Genomic DNA, 17,902 nt, shown 5'->3' with positions numbered 1-17,902 from the left:
ACAACTCTACTAGAAGTGCTACAATTCAAACACTCCTGGTACTTTTTGAATAGGTGTCATACGCATAGAGTTGTATAAGAATATGAAATATTTTGTTCTATGCTGCAATAAGAATTTGGTTTGCTAATATGTCTTTCATTTTTGCAGGTTATAAATGCTGCCAGAATTTTAGCTGCTCGTCCACGATCTAAAGTTGCTCAAGAAAATATGGATGCTTTCAAAGAGGCATGGGAGAATCAAGTTCGCATTCTCACAGAAGCTGTAGATGATATTACTACAATTGATGATTTCTTAGCTGTTTCTGGTAAGTACTTAAGTTTTAATGTGACTTTTAAAATAACCTGAGTCAAAATTTGTGATATTCGGTTTTGTTTGGAAATTACTTATTAAAACTTAATTTAAAAAGTTTTATAAACTTTGTGCATAATTAAACTGTGACCAATAAATATTTTTGGTAGTTGTTGAACTTTTTAAATTTTTCAACTGGCTTTTACCCACGGCTTTGCTACTATTAATGTAGATTATGCCAATCAATTCTGGTTGCCAGTCAATTCAAGTAGAATTTACATAAAAATAGTTAACTAGGTTGTTTGTCAATACAAGAAGAGGTTCAATAGTTGTAAAAGTAAAGAAAACATACAAGATAAATGAAGAGTAAGTTTAAGAGTAGAAAAGAAGTTTGCATGATATGTCCCTAAAAATTCCCATTTGTATAAGATTAACAGCTGTTAAAGTCGACATTTCCCTTAAAAATCCCGATCCCCATCAGATTGTGCCCGGGGTTGCACGGCCTATCTCAATTTTTGCACCGTAAAACATTAGTGCCTAGTCTTTGGTGTTGTAAAAATTGACAAGTCTCTCAGCAATTGAAATCTCTCCGCACTTTTGACACCGGTTGCAGAAACTGCGAGACGCGAGACGTGCGTCGCAGATTTTCCCGCGGCCTGCAGATAATTTTACCGAAGAACAAAAAGAAAGAAAGAAAAAATAAATAAATAAATAAAAGGGGAAAAAAAAGAAATGCAGCTTGGGAAAAGATCGTTTGGAGATCGCTTTTTGAGCGATGGATGGTTTAGCATTTCAGCTAGAAACATAGTCGCCATATTTGGTCATTCACAAAATCGAAGTAGAAAAGTGCAAAAATTTTCAAAAACAAAGATGAATTGGATGTTTTATTTTTCTGCCAAGAAATGAAAATAACTTAAAATTTACAGCAAATCAATCTTTTTTTTATTTTTATTTTTTAAAATAATTTTCTTGAGGAATGAAAAGTTTTATGTGAAAATTACACCTTATCCTCATTGCTTTAATCGCAAAAGTGCTAAAGCTTCAACTTAAGTTTAGTCTCATGAGGATTTTTATTTTGAAAATATTTTTTTGCAACAAATTCAGAAATTCATAACTTAATTTTTAGCGTAGTCGCCATGTTTGGTCATTCCCAAGATGTTGGTACGCAAGACTCATGAAGTGTTCAAAGCGGAATTGGATGTTTATTGCAATGCAAACTGTTGAAAATTATGCAAAATATGCCTTTTTTTTTTTGGTAATTCTTAATTATTGTTTTTAAAATTGCAAAATTTTGTCTTCAGAATATTGTCTTTTCTTCATTGCTTTAGAGGCTAATGTGCTAAAAACTATTTCACCTAAATTGTAGTTTTTTAAGGATTTTGAATTTATTACTACTTTTATGTAACAAATTCAAATATCTATTTATAACCATGAATTTTTCGCGTAGACGCCATGTTTGGTCATTCGCAAGCTGGAAATAAACGATACTACAGTGAAACCTCCGAATAGCGGACAGTCAAGGGACTAGAAGTTTTGTCCGTTATTGGGAGGTGTCCGCTATTAAGAGGAACTACTTAATTTACCTTTTTCAAAACGGGCTGTTGTTCCCTTTGTAGAACACAATCAAAACAATTGCGAAAGGTTTACTACATTTTACGTCAAGTGTAATTAATCTGTTTTTTCTTTATAAAGGTATACTGACAGCACACACTTGTCTTAAAAAGCATTTAATCAATTAAAGTAATCAGTTAAAACAGTTTGACATCTCTTTTTTGCATTACCAACGGCGGCGATTCGGCGAAGCAACCCATCTCCCCCACACACTTTTTATGGTTAATTTATTTATTTTATCTCAAGTATCACTATTGCATGATTGACAGTTGGCAATATGACCTTGAATATGGGCAAATCTTTTTCATGTCTAAAAATTAAACAACCCAACGAAACCACGGCGCCATAAAGCCGACTACTACCGGCGCCGAGAGCCCCAGTTAGAAAAAGCGCCCAGTTTCCTCTTTTTTATCTTAACTTTTGAATAGTTATTGTGTACAAAATTTATTAAAATCTTAAGAAAAACGTACATTAATTGTTAGACTGACATCAGTTTTCACTTATCTGCTTCAATACTCTCAAAACTAGCCATAACAAAATTATGACTTTTTCTTTTCTTTTTCATTTTTTGCTGCCCGCAAAAAGTACCATGAATCTTAGTTCTTTTTTTTTTCTGCCCCAACTTTTAAGCCCCAATCACTGCCTCTGCCCAATACCACTCTTTTAATTCCAAGAAACAGTGATAAGGAAATGACGGGGGGAGGGATATCAGTTGTGGAGGATGAAAAGCTTTGTAAGGCAAGCAGTTACAAAAATATTCTGTGAAAAGAAAAAAAACCGAAAGTGCTACGATCGCAAGGGAAATTTTTTGTGAAATAATTGTCCGTTATTCGGAGTGTCCGTTATTCAGAGGGAATTACATGGAATGGCCTATATTGAGGGACTGGGACTTGCAAAAATGTCCGTTAATTAGAGGTGTCCGTTATTCGGGAGTGTCCGTTAAGGGAGGTTTCACTGTATTACTTACCTAAGTTTCCAAAAACAGAATTGGATGTTTACCTCAACACAAACTATTGAAGATAACATAAAGTGTTCAATAAATCATGTTTTTTTTTTCTTTTTATAAAATTTTTTTTGAAAATGCGAATTATTATCTGCACAGTTGTGTTTGATCCTCATTGATTTGAAGGCTTTGCTATAAGCTAAATATTTCATCTAAAATGCAGTTTTCTGCAAACTTCTCATTTACTAATTTAAAAAATTTAAAAACCTATTTCAACGCAAATTTTCCATATTAAAATTAATATATCTTGAATAATTGGTTTTCATAGTGTGTAGAGTTCTATTTATTTTTATGAAAGTAGTGAAAGCTGCTGCCCCCCCCCCCCTTATTGCTTTAAAACTCAGCGACAGTGGTGGCCACTAAGTTTTTCGGGTCTAGTGGCCACTGGCCAGTTGGAAAATTGTCCAAGTCTTGGCCTTCACATAGGACTTGTGTATTTTATGAAAACTTAAAATAAAACTAATAATAATGCTGCAGATTATTTTTAACTACCGAAAATAGTGTCGCAGACTGACTACAGAGTTTCTGCTACTGGGCTTTTGACGAAGTTCGGTGTCAACTGAGTACTGTGCAAGTGCCAAGAAATAAGATATTGACATAAATGAGTACATTAAAAAAAAAAAAAAAAAACTTTACTATAACAGGGTTGCCACACCACAGGGAAACCTGAAGAAACAGGAAAAATACAGGGAATTCAAAAATAAAAAAAAAGAATGAAAAATCCAGAGAATTTTTAAAATTTACTCTAAAACCTGGTAAATGCAAAGGATTTTTAAATTGTAGTTGCAAATTCAATGCCTGAATGTATAAACTACCAAAACAAATAAATAATAATAATAGGTTCATGCATAAAATAAAATAAAAAATGGTAAATTTACTTAAAGTTTTTGTTTTAGTAAATATTGAAATGTTTATCATAAAAGCAAAAGTTACTTATTATTTTATTTGACATGCATCTTGAACTTTATGCTTTAGAGAGCATGAAATTAGTGGTCAATATTCATTTTTCTGCTTATCTTTTATTTTTTAAGTCCAAGTAATGAATGGTTAGAAGAAGATTTTTTTGTAAAAGGTTAAATGTATTCAAAGTCTCCTTATTTTTATTTAGTATATTTTACCCCTGTGATGAAAACCCAGTTTGCAATGTTGCACACAGGGAATTTTTTTTTCTCCCAAAACTAAGTGGCAACCCTGTACTGTCTGACCACGGATTGTATGGAAAGACAAATATCCGTTTCACAGCCAGAAATGGACGAATCTGTTATTTTTTACCGATGTCAGCTTTTGCAGAAGCAGAGTCTCATTCAAATGAGCCGAATACGCGCATCAAATTTTTACTTTTCCCCCTTATTCACATAGATTCGACGTCTAAAAATTCCTTGCGATCCGTGGTTGGACAGCATAAACTGACTTCATGCTCTATTCAACCTCTTAGTCTGTTAAAGAAGTTTCAGTCTGTAATTATTTATCTGGTTTAAATTAAATCTTTGCTACTTTTGGATTTTTTCCCCCCTTGTTGATTTACAGTTATCAAAATGGTTGCCATTAAATTACAAATTATGAATGGTATCTTTTCCCCTCAGTGCAATGAGTTTATTGTTTTAGAGCTTGAAAGCACAAAACAGTTTATACCAGACTCTTAGATTTAATTCAAAAAGAACATTCATGCATTTGTTTTCGCAAAATATATCCTTTAGATGACGAAATGGCTACCTGTTTTGGCAAAAACATGTTGCAATATGTCTTTAAATATCACATTAAGCCTTGTTTTAGAATATGGATGTCGTTAAAAATGAAGGATTAGGGGGTGTTCTAAATATTTCTCAAACTTTGGGGTAAAGTTCCTTTGTGCAGCTTTTTAAGTGTTTTAATTTGCCACAAGAATCAAACAAATACAACATTTTTTTTAATGAGATGCTCACAAAGTTCGATTTTTTCCCCCTGGATGAAAGGTACCTATTTTCTATTCTGCACCCCTTACAGGGTGTATGCAAAACTTTATGATGATTAGATGAGTAGTTAACTTGTGAAAGCGTAACTAACATAAAAACTCATTTTTGCATTTTCTTCTATGTTTGTGACTATTATTTTGCTTCTAGAAAATCACATTTTGGAAGACGTGAATAAATGTGTGCTGGCTCTTCAAGAGGGGGATGCTGATACTTTAGACAGGACTGCTGGTGCCATCCGTGGTCGTTCTGCTAGAGTTTGTAACGTAGTTGCTGCAGAAATGGATAACTATGAACCTGGAATTTATACTGAAGGAGTGTTGAAAGCTGTGGCTGTACTTAGAGACCAAGGTATGGAATATTTTATTTGAAAAATTAGTTAGTGTAGGGTTTTTTTATATACCTGTGTTGAATATTTATATTTGTAGAGCTTTAAAGTGTATGATTAGGTTTTTCGAGGTTAAAAATTAAATCTTACTGTCATTATCGTTAGTTTTCATTTTATAGTTATATTTTACTGAACTATATTTTTCTCGCCATAGCAAGGGCACCCATATGCAAAATTGTAAGGAGGGCTCAGATATTTTCCCCATGGGTTTAGCTGGATATTTTCCCCACGGAAACCGATTTCAGGACAGATTAGTCATTAAAATTTGATATTTTTAATATCATATTTGATATTTTTAATATCTTCCCTAGTCATTAATGAATATATATTTTTAATATATATTCATTAATGACTAGGGAAGAAATGTTTTTACATTTTAAAAAAGAAAAAAGTACTAAAAGCAAGGAAGTTCTAATTTCTAAGGGGGGCTCGAGCCTTCCTTGCCCCCCTATATGGGCACCCATGCGCCATAGCATAAGTGAATTTGCATACTGATTAATAACTGAAAAAATGGATCTCCTAATGACACCAAGGATTTTTTCATGTTTGCTGATATAATTTGCATAGTTTAATCTTGAACACTTTAGCTGTAAGTTACTGCCTCTAAGCCAGGGCTAAGGCATACTACATACAATATACCATTGCATTGAGCTCTTAAGTCATTGAAGTAAAAAAATAAATTTTTAAATTTCTATAGGGAAAGGTGATGCGCTGAAGTTTTATTGTAATATATTTCATTATATTTCTGATGAAATTAATTCCTAAGGGTTTTTTTATTATTAGTTTCTGTTGATGCAACCAGTTTTATTTGTTAATTATGCAAATACTCATTTATTTTAATTATGGAATCCTTTAGTTTTCTGTAGATTATTAATGTATTTAAAATCTTTTAGTAATGCCAAACTTTGCATCAAGAGTGGAGATTGCTGTTGAAGCTTTAAGTTCTAGCCCACAAAAGGAAGTTGATGAAAATGAATTCATTGATGCGTCTCGTCTTGTATACGATGGTGTCAGAGATATTCGAAGAGCTGTTCTAATGAATAGGGTATTTGTTGCTTTAAAATATTATATCTATTTTTGAATGCAATTTCCTAATTTACTAAGAAATAGTTCAGCCAGTTTGCATGCAATTCTGTCCAATTCAATTGTTTTAGATGAGATTTCTTTTGTCGTTTTTGTTTTCTTTCTTTTCCCCTTTCCCGCTTAAAAAAGTTAAAAATGTGAACGAATCTACTCACAAATATTTTAATTATTTATATGAAATTTTGCCCACTACAAACATTTCTTTTTTCTTTCTATATTACTCAAAACAAATTTTTCTATCAGAAGTATTTGCGGTACATGACAAAAATCTAAAAATTTAAAACAAAACAATGCTCATAATTTATAGATTTTAGTAAATCTCAGTCTGTTAGAGGGTGAAAAGCAACGTTGTTCTTGAGCAATATAGGATATATTTAGATACATTTTTCTTCTGATACAAATTATCAAATAATGCTGGGGAATATTGAATCAAACTTTAACCAAGATTTATTTTAATTTAAACCTTTTGTGAAAAGCATTTATAGAATATTTTATATATTGTCTTGTGAATAATGAATGTCAGTTTCTTCATTACTTGATTTTGAAGCTTTTGTCAAAATTAGAAGACATTATATTTATAAAATGTTTGTATTTGAAAATTTTAAGCTGTGATTCATAATTTTAACTGAATATTTCAATTTTAAGACTGCTGAAGAACTTGATTCAGAAACAGAAATTGAATTTGAAGCAAATACCTCTGAAACCAAAAGCAAATGTAAGTAAGAGCTTCAGCATTCTCCTTTTCTCATCAAGGTTTTGCACAATTGTAATGAGTGTTCTTAAAAAAATAACTGAAACTGTAAGGATTAAAGTAAAACTTTTAAAATCATCTTAAACTAATAGCCTTAAAATATTCATGACAGCATGAAATCTCTCAATTCACTTCTATGGGTGTAAAACTATTTTCTAATAGCATTGTTCCTTCTTTAAAAAAAAAGAAAAAAGAATTAAGTCCAAGAACAAACTGTATTTTGTTTCATGCAATCATACTCATTTATAGCAAAGTCAAAGAGGCCAGATAAAACTTTCGTTATAGCTCTAATTTCATTATAAAAAGTTGGATAATATTCAGTAAAATGTGAAGAGAAAATAAGAGTATTATGTTATAGCCATTACCCATAAATTCACTATATACGATTTCACTATTAACTTGTGTGACTATATATAAATTCAACATCTCTCATTGATGTCTGATCTGCTACAATAAACTATATAAAATGTTAAAGTAAGCTCGCTATTGTTTACTACTTAGTTTCATTTTTTTGGGAATACAAATAGTTTTTTTTTCTGATGATTTTTTGTTATAAATTGTACAAATGGATAAGTTAGTAGTTGTAATGAATATTTATCTTTTGCAGCAAGTGCACATACAGACTTTGATGAATATCCAGAGATTAGTGGTATTAATAATACAAGGGTAAGTATTGCTTCAATAGTTTTAAAATTATATTGATGATTTATAAACACTACACTAAACAAACGATTTTAAACTACACTAAATAAGCAAGCTTTTTTGATTGTGTTGCTTTATTTAACTTTATTAATTGAATTCTTATCTCAGATTAAAATTTCATTCAAAGTAAGTAGAACATACTTTGAAAATTAATCTCTTACCCTTAAAATGTGTTAGGGGAAAAAATATCCTTCTAAAAGAAAACCCTAATATATTTTTATTATGATATTCATTGACTTATTTTTCAAGTTGCTTTTAGGGACTTTCAAATACGGAACATTTTTTGATATGAATAAAAAATTAACAATAATCAACTACAACTATGATTTTCTTTCCCTTAAACAGACATTTACATATCTTTTCAATTCCAACTAACCATTTCTTTTATCCTCACCTAAATTATCTTGATAAACTATAATCTTAAAAAAATTATCCTCAATTTCTTTCTGTAAGATGCAGATGTACAGTATTTCTGTCATTTTCTTCTGTCACCACAGTAATATTTTTCATCAAATTTTTATGTTCTGCAAGGGTCTCTGCAGACTGCATTTTAAAAACTTGTATTAAAAAATACTTTTTCACCCAATAAATATCATGTAATGAATCATATGTTATTTACAAGCTTGATACTTATAAGTGAATGCTTAATTTTTTTCTTTTTTTAATTTAAATTTCAGGATGCATACAGATATATTTCAGAAGAAGATAAACAGAAAATTGCCGCCCAGGTAGAAAACTTCCGTACCGAAAAAAGCAAATTTGATCGTGAAGTCGCCAAATGGGACGATACAGGAAATGACGTCATCGTTTTAGCGAAACAAATGTGCATGATTATGATGGAAATGACAGATTTTACCAGGTATGCTTATTTGAATGATACTGAATGTGAAGTAATTTAGGAGGATTGACATGGGTTGAAAAATGAAGATAATGAAGTCCCAAATTTGAGCATTGTTTGTTACGTTCATTCATTTCATACCGGATAGTGGACTTTCCATCTGAAATCCAAAGTGCTTCCATCTGGTGGGAAACTAGACTTCAAAATTCTCAAGTGGTAATGGCATCCACAGATCAGTGTCATATCTTGGGTTTTTCCAAAGCAGAGCAATGTCTTACATCTTTCTTTAAGTCGAATTTCAATTAAAAATCCATCCCCTGCTCACTAACGCTCACCAACTTGCAAAGATTGTTTAGCAATCTTTTTTGGTTTAGGAAGAGTTAAATTATCTGCTTGGAAGAATTTGATTTAAATATGCATTACAATAAGAACAAAATAAAAATCCTGTTCCTCCTGTAGGAAATAGAGTTTAAGCTCATTATAATTTGAAAATCTTGTTCCCACTTGAAGAAAAAAAAAGAACTTAATTGGAATAAGCGTAACAAAGAAAAGTAACATTAGGGAAAGACTGGAGGGTTTTTTTTAGGCCCACTGTATAGTTTTCAACTTGATTGTGCTAAAAAAATTTTAGAGCCTCCTTTGGTAATGTTAGGGGATAAGGAGGGAGATGCAAAAGCTCTGCCTATTGAAGGTCCATTTAAAAGCTATCTTTGGTGATGCTAGATAGGGAAAGAGCGGGAAATTCTCAAATAGTGTGAAATTGAAGCTTGAGAAATGCTATTTTTGACTATAATACATCAAGTTAAACAAGCTCTCCTACACAAACTTTTTGAAATTGAAGTCCTAAAAATTCAGTTTTAAGTTCTCTTTGGTGACATTAATGAGGAGTCTGAAGATTGGGGACTCTCCAATGACATATTTCCCAAATAGAAGGCCAAATTAAAGCAAATGCAATTTTGAAACAAGCAAAAGATTTTTTTTAAAAAGTATCATGATAATTATTAGCCATGGAGTGAAGTATTAACGTCTATTATATTCTATTTTCTTATGTATATTTTTCACGTTTTGGTTTTTCATTACAAAACCAATATTTTATTAGTGTACTGATAACTTATTAGTGATTATTATCTGTAGAGTATAGAATTATAATAATCACATAATTCAATTTCAAGGTAACATTTGCTGTTTTGTCAAAGTATCTATTTTTCTTGCAGAGGAAAAGGACCTTTAAAAACAACAATGGATGTGATTAATGCTGCAAAAAAAATTTCTGAATATGGTACAAAATTAGATAAATTAGCAAGACAAATTGCTGATCAGGTATTGTGTTCCATTTAGTACCGTTTAAACTCTTAATTCATTTGTTAAATTTTCAATTATTGATCGAAACAATTGAATTTTTTTAGTGTCCAGAATCTAGTACAAAAAAAGATTTGCTGGCATATCTTCAGCGGATAGCTCTTTATTGTCATCAGTTAAACATTACGAGCAAGGTGAAAGCAGATGTGCAAAACATCTCTGGAAGCCTTATTGTTTCTGGAGTAAGTATTTTTATGTTTTTTTATAGGAAGTTTTTACTTGTCATTATGAATATCATATGAAAACCGAGTTATACACTTTCAACTTTTCAATTAACTCTTAAAAAATATATTATTTCCAAGGTGTACAGGAAAATGTGTCCAAATCAGATTTTCTTTTCCCCATTTATGTAACAATGTGCTTCAGATTTTATTCTGCAACAAATTTAGATTCAATTCAAGTTCAATTTTACTGTTACTGCCATTGTGATGAAACTTGAATCATGCTTTCTAGCCAATAAAATTCAATCAAGTTGACATAAAAAAAATAATAAATAATGCTGATGAGATTTATCATAATCAAACCCATCAATAATTAAATATTTACTAGTTCTTTTTAAAAAAAAACTAACTATAGCTTTACTATAGGCATTAATTTAAAAAAAAAAAAAACCTTGTCTGTTAGGCATTTATAATTTAAAATAAATGTAATTTTCAGTCCTCTTCACCTACAGCAGTTTTTAACTTAAAAAAAATAATGATCTGATTAAGTTTTTGAAATGTTCATCTGTGATATAGTTAAAAATTTAATTAACCTTTTAAATTATGAATTGTTTCTTGAAAAATAAAAAGTAATCCAGTTTTGACTTTAATGGAAAAAGAGTTGCTGCTTCTCAAATAATATTCAACTTTATATTTCAATGGTCTCCATTTAGCACTATTTTTGGAGCCTGTGATCTCTTTCCCATGATTAAACTGCTTTTGATACTGACCTCTAAAAGATATAATTTTTTTAAAAAGCAAGTCATTCTCTAAATATGCATGAAATGTTTGTATTTAATTTCACCCGCTCCATGTCTGCTGCTAACGTATGATTATTTTGTCCAAAATCTGATACAAATTGTGTAAGGGTAGTAACCAAAGCCCTAATCCTTATAAGTTTCATAAAAAATAAACAGATTTACTATTTCAGATTGCTTAAGGGGGCAAACCAGTTTAGGATGCTGAAATTTTAGTGTTTTTGCCGAATTTTTAACAGGAAAAAGATAATCGGAATTTGCAGGATATTTTATTCATCTTTTAAAGTACACCTTGTAATTTTTTCAAGTCATTTCCACCAGTAATTGTGTAGTTAGAAGCTGCTGTCCATGGGTTGTTGCCATCAGAGCTTGTTGCTGATGGACATTACCAAAGCCATTTTTTATCTGTAATCATTGCAATTTTTCTTTCTCATGAACAACATATTTCCTAAGAATATAAACCTAGTTGTGATTAAAAAAGTTGAAAATTGCATGTTTTTGAGGTGTTTGATTACAATGTCATGTTTACCTATAATTTTTTAAACATTTCTTGTATTTAAAAAAGTATATTTTTATAAAAAATCTCATCCTATATAAATGATGAATGTTTATATAAAGTAAAATTGGACAAAGAATATTGACACAAAGTTTTCATAGCCATTGGTCAATAACTCTTTGAACTAGAATGCCCACTAGTTGAAAAAATGTTTCAAGAAAAATACGTTTGGAAAAAAAAAGCTATGAGCATTTCTTATCCCCACAGTCACTTAAAAACTCATGACATTGGAACTAATTGGAATTTTTCACTGAAATTTCGGCAATCTATTCTTGAATAGTTTTACTAACATTTTCTGACTTAAAAAAAAGAGGAATTTTGTGACCTGGCTAAACTGGTTTCCCTCCGAAAGAAATAACTGCCAGCAATAGTGTCCGATGTTAGATTAGCCCTACCTTTTTGTTTGTGCTTTTTTAATACTGTTTACAAATTTATAAATTCAATCTTTTGTTTCAACACCATTTTTGTTTAAATTACCGCTTCAGAATACTTTTTCTTTTGTTGTTGAAACAAAAATGGCTTTACTAACAATTTTTATCACAGTTGGATAGTGCCACTTCTTTGATTCAAGCTGCCAAGAACTTAATGAATGCTGTGGTTCTTACAGTAAAAGCTTCCTATGTAGCCTCTACCAAGGTAATTATTCTTTACACTTAAAATATTTCACCTTTTAAATTAAAGCAGGGTTTGTAAGTTTTTACTGTACTTGTCTGTCTTTTCGCTTTGTGTGCATTGGTAGGACAAACCTTTTAATTGTTTTCTACAAACAAACAATTATAAAGTTAATTATGAATACATAGTTTTTTTTTTCTTTATTAAACTATAATGTTGCATAATAAGACAATAGGTATAAAAATATTTTTGATGTAAGTAGTGCCACTAGAGGAATAATCATTGAACAGTGTTTAAATATAACATAAATTTAGTGAACATCTAGTGCTGGTTCAACCCCGGCTGCAGTCTTAAGTTTTCATGATACAGAAAATAGTCGTCCATGTTGTTTGATTATGCACTGTGCTCAAGATCTCAATCAGTTTCAATTTTGCATACATACTCAGTTAAATTAAATTCCTAGTACAGTTTCACATTGCAATGAGTCTAAGTTACTAAATGTGTGGAAAACTGAACATCAAAAATCTCAAGTGGTTATATGAAGTGCCATATAAAAGAATGGATGCCAGTCCCTCGGAAGACACTAGGTCTTCAAATGTTAAGGAACCAATATGCAGTTCCATTAGAAACAAAAAAAATCTATAGTTTAGGACCAAACATGGGATTTTTCAATATTTTTTCTGAATTCAGTCATTATGCGGGAATAAAAAATTCTATTTTGTAAAATTATGGACAAAAAAATCTGTACCAAATAAAAAAGAATTAGAAATTCCGGATTCAACTAAGCTTTTGTTTAAGTTTGACTGCATAGTAAAGCACTAATATTAAACATCTGCGGGTGAATTTTATCCTATAGCCGACTGCGCCCTATGGTGATAATTTTTTCTCTGGTGTTATTTTTTGTAAAATAACTAGGAGAATTTAATTAGTCTGCTGCAAAGTGAAATTCTTCATTTTACAGCATATTTAAAATGCAAACTAAATGCAATTTTTTTAAACATTGTTTCCAAATTAAGCTACGTGTTAAACTAATTATGATTTTAAGTGAAAGATAAACGTTTTTTGAAGAAATACTAAGACTGTAATACTGTGCGAACAAGAGGTAGCAAACTATAATTTGTATTAAATTCATTTATTTATTTATTGTCTTTTTTAATTAATTTTTTTAATGTTTTGAGTTATGCATACCAAAGAATGAGATTTTTTAAATTTATTCTGTTTAAATTAATTTTTCTTTTGCACTGATTTTTTTTTTTTTTCTTTTTTCCAGTATCCAAGAAGTGTCCAAGTTGCTGTAAGTATATACTTTTTACAAAATGATTTATAATTCAGAAGTTTAAATTTCTAACTTTGATATTTTTGAAAAATATATTAACAAATTTACAAAGTTTTTTAGTTAGATATTCCCTTTCTTTAACGCTTTCCTTGCTTTTTAAAAAATTAATTTTAGTTTTACATTAAGAAAATTAAAGAATTTTTATTAAAGAGTTAATAACATTTAAGTTAGATGACCGTAAGTTTAGGAAAAAATTGAGACTGTCCCTACTTCAAGAGTTGTGCTTTATGTCTTAAATAATGCAACTTCTCAACTTGAATTGTTTGATGCATGAAGAGTTGAGATAGTTAAGAACATTATGATGTGGATTTACTACTATTAAACTTTATTTTTAGTCAACGTTATTGATTATAAATTGTGTAAACAAAGAACACAGTTAGTTGTGATTCATCCATTTTAATCAGTGACCAATCTGAATTCAAGGAGAGCACAGAGGACTTCCTTTTTAGTGTAATCTAATTTTTTCACCCTAAAAATTTTTAAATTATTATAAATTGGGAAGAAAATTAATTTATCTGAAACATATTCAGCATTTGACTACTTTCGTTTTATTTTCTGTTTGTGTATGTGTCTACTATCTAATTATAATATTGAATAATATTTGATTGTTATGTGTTGATAATATAATGTTAGTAAGTTACATGAATATGTAGTCATATATTATAGTGGGCAGTAAAAAACTTTTTTTTTGTAACAGCGTGGAAAAGTTACTAATTATATATACAATAGAAAAGACATTTTTAAAAATCCAAATCGGATTTTCTGCTCGTGCATTGGCTCTAAAATTTGGCAAAATATGAAAGAAATTTCTTTTTTGGGATCCGTTTTTTCCACTTCATAACCAGTTTGTGTGAAAAAAATACTCTTGACTATTACATTTAAATAAAAGTTATTTATCAAATACCGAAAATTCTTTAAAAATGTAACTTTTCCATTATTTTGACAAATTTTAGGGCTTGAACGAATCTGGAATATATCAAATGACCTAAACCAAATTGGACCAGAATGTTTGTTACAAGCTATTACAGTACAAAAACATCTAATCCAAAAATTTACAAAAAATTGCTAAAATGAAGTTTTTTTTCATATTTAGTCAAACTTGCGCAACTGGAAGATGTCAACCAATTTTGATCATTACTTTTTTCTTTTGTCTATAAAATTGGCAACTTTTCCTCGCTATTAAAATTTCATAATAAGCAAATGAGTTTTTTTCACACCCTTTTTCTTTCTAAGTTAATAAAATTTAGTTTTACGAAAACAGTTGATGCTTTACCCATAAATCAGTAAATTTTCCTCTTTTCCTACTCCGGCTGTAAAATGGTTCATTAAACTGATTAGTGAGTCGGTAGGTAGGGTGTTTTTTGGGATGAGCCAAGATATGGATTATTGTGAAAACCCTTATGCTCGCGATCCTCAATACAAAAATTGAGTTACAAGTCCAACTTCAAACCTTGATCGAAACTTAGAAACTTGTTTAAAATCAAATAGTTATTATTATTGCAAATTACTTTACAAATGTACGAGTCCTGTCAATATGATTTTTTTTGGGAACTACAGGTGGAACACCAAGTGCAACCACCAAATTGGGATGGGTTCTGGGTTGTTAATACAACATAATTTAATTGCAGTTCCTGCAAAGAGCTGTATAATGCACATTTACTGCAAAAAATATATACAACTGGGATTTAAAAGAAGAAATACTGCAATATACAAAATAAGAGAAAAACGTCTATTTTTGGTTGATTTCATGTAACTTTGCGGCTTATGCGCGAACTAAAAACTATAAAGGAATGTAAATATTTTCAAAGATATATTACAAGACTATTAAAAGGAAGCATTTAAATGGAATTAGAACGGAAATTTTGAACATTTGGATTTTTATAAAAATATTAGAAAATTGACCATTTTTTACCTCTTTTTCAAAATTTGCTGCCAATGCGCGATCTGAAGAAGTAAATATTAATTTTTTATATATTTTTTTACGTGTTTAGGATGGCAATACACAACTTTTTTTTGCTATTAGAAGTTGCTTCTCGAAAATTTCCTTTTTTCGACCCACCCTAATGCGCATGTTAAAGAAATGTTTGAAAATGAAGTTGTTTTCTCGATTCCAACCTCTAAATTCTTTTCCAGTCGCCCATCGTGGTCTGGAAGATGAAAGCCCCCGAAAAGAAACCCCTAGTCCGCAGGGAGAAACCCGAAGAAGTGCGTGCTAAAGTGAGGAAAGGATCTCAGAAGAAACACATCGCTCCCATCAAGGCACTTAGCGAATTCCAGAGTCCAGCCGAAAGTGTGTGAAGACTCGCTCGCTCAACTCGAGAGATCAGTGCCTGTGGCCTCTTTTATATATCTTATGCAGCTGGGAGAGACTTTCTCTGATCATGGCATCAACTCTTCATTTGCCTAGAGTGTCTTTCCACTCGTCGCTCTACCATTCAGTGCATTCGGTTAAGCTCCGATTTCTCATCATTTATAGCGAATTCTTTTTTATATGAAATTATGCAGTTTTAGCTCTATGTGAATATTTATATATATTTTTTTGTTTTATACATATTTGTTATTTTAGAGTTTATTTTATGTTTTATATGTAGGAGAATTCTTTTCGATCAGTTATGCCTCTCACTCGTAGGTACTCGGTATTTCAGCTTCTCGCGAGACGCTCCGACTCAAAGATTGATAGATGCATTGCAGATTGATATGAATATTGCTTGTCGGTCAGTATTAACCTTATTTAGCTTGATAGATGCTTTTAAAATGTTTATTATTATTTTTTTAATGCTGTAGTAAAATTTAAATTTTCTCTAAATTGGATTTCCTCACAGTGTTTAAAGTGCCTCTTATGTATCCATCGTCATGAAAATTTTTGTCTGTAATAGGAGCTATTCATTTTCTTAATGCAGGTTATTAGCTTTTTTTTATTTTATTTCCCTAAGCTTCCTGAACATATTTATTTGAAATATCACTTTCGCGGTGGTGGAGGCGATCGTCCATTCAGTCGAGACATAGAGTATTTGTTATTGTGAGTCAGGTTGCCTTTCCTTGTGTATGAAACTAGTTTTCCCGTTTCTTTTATGGGAAATATAAGTGGGGACAAATGGGAGGGGCGGGGTGGTATTTAAAGTGTCTCATTCAGTGTGGTGTGCATGTGAATTTTCAAAAACTGTATTTCGAATACAAGTTATTTACTTGTTGAAACCATTGTAGTGTAATGTAATTAATAGCAATAAAGAGGAAACATGATTTCATAAAGAAAGAAATGCATTTTTTAAACCCATTTTAAATTATGGTTTTTCTAATAATTTTCGAGATTTCTTTTTTGCCCATATACGTTCCAATTTTACAATCTTTTTTATATAATCGGTGGTTTCCCGATGGATGTATTTATACTCTTAAGTTTTATTTCTTGAAGGCAAATATGCTTTCAACAAAGATTGCATTTAAATTGAAACTTCATTCTGTCTTTGATTTGTGTGCCATCACTTTGATACATGAAACCTTTGATGTAGTTGTCTTATATATAAGTGAAAAATATTATTGTAGCTTACATTTCTTGGAATGTAGAGAGAATGAGTTTTATACCTATTTCCGTCAATGTAATATAAAGTGAAATTAAGTGATTTGCTACTTTATTTTCAGTATTGTATATTTCAAAGTAAATTGTGTAGAAAATGGAAAATAAGTCAAATTGTATGAAGTTAATTTTAATAAAAAGGTAATAACATCCAAATTCATTGTTATAGTTAATGCTTTTTTATCTGTGAAATTTACAGAATAGTTGCGGTTTAAAAAATATTTAAAAAAAAAACACTAAGCATTATTGCAATTATTTAAAAACTGCTTTTCAACACAAATTTGATTTTGGTTAGAAATGATTATTCAACACTAGTCAATTATTAAACACTTCAGAAATGTGCTTTTGATTGTTACACATAAGTGTATGTGGAGAGAAAAAAAAACAAAATGTAACAATTGATAACAAATAAAAGTACTGTTTTTACCTTTCATAAATAAGCTTTCTTCTTGTTATGTTTACAAGCTGATTTTCAAACATGCAGATTGCAAAAGTTTATTCTTTTTCCATGCAATTATCATGTGCAGAATTGGAAAAGTAATTTAAAAAAATGTTGAGTATTTATTAAATTGAGAAAAATATATAGTAAGAAATTTGAAATGGAAAGTGTAATTTCAAAGAAGGGCTAATATAAGGGGTGGTTCAAATAGTGCTGATGTTTCATTAGGCTACTAATTTGGAAATATTTGGACTTACAGCTCTGGTGGAACTTGAATGAAAGGAAGTTGTAAAGTTTTAATTATAGCCAATTAAAACTTGACAACTGCCCTTAGATCTCTGCATGTAATCTTATATTTCCCTCATGTACTTATTATTCAATTTGTCAAAATGACAATCAAGGGTGGGATGATTTGGCACTTTCTTTTATGTTATTTAACTATGAAAATAAAATTAATA

General features: G+C 30.3%; 1 protein-coding gene across 1 annotated transcript in view; it reads left to right on the top strand.

Moving 5' to 3' along the window:
* Positions 1 to 17,438, top strand: part of LOC129223736 (catenin alpha-like) — a 46,069-nt gene extending 28,631 nt beyond the window's left edge. The window contains exons 10-20 of the mRNA XM_054858092.1: positions 148 to 304; positions 5,002 to 5,202; positions 6,133 to 6,284; positions 6,968 to 7,037; positions 7,681 to 7,739; positions 8,453 to 8,634; positions 9,828 to 9,933; positions 10,020 to 10,154; positions 12,030 to 12,122; positions 13,369 to 13,392; positions 15,568 to 17,438. Coding sequence (XP_054714067.1) covers positions 148 to 304; positions 5,002 to 5,202; positions 6,133 to 6,284; positions 6,968 to 7,037; positions 7,681 to 7,739; positions 8,453 to 8,634; positions 9,828 to 9,933; positions 10,020 to 10,154; positions 12,030 to 12,122; positions 13,369 to 13,392; positions 15,568 to 15,732 — 1,344 coding nt within the window. The 3' untranslated portion in view covers positions 15,733 to 17,438. The remainder of the gene's footprint in view (positions 1 to 147; positions 305 to 5,001; positions 5,203 to 6,132; positions 6,285 to 6,967; positions 7,038 to 7,680; positions 7,740 to 8,452; positions 8,635 to 9,827; positions 9,934 to 10,019; positions 10,155 to 12,029; positions 12,123 to 13,368; positions 13,393 to 15,567) is intronic.
* Positions 17,439 to 17,902: the final 464 nt, after the last annotated feature.

Source organism: Uloborus diversus, chromosome 6 (assembly GCF_026930045.1).
Source record: "Uloborus diversus isolate 005 chromosome 6, Udiv.v.3.1, whole genome shotgun sequence".
Lineage (NCBI taxonomy): Eukaryota > Metazoa > Arthropoda > Arachnida > Araneae > Uloboridae > Uloborus > Uloborus diversus.
This window is presented reverse-complemented; position numbering and strand designations above follow the sequence as displayed.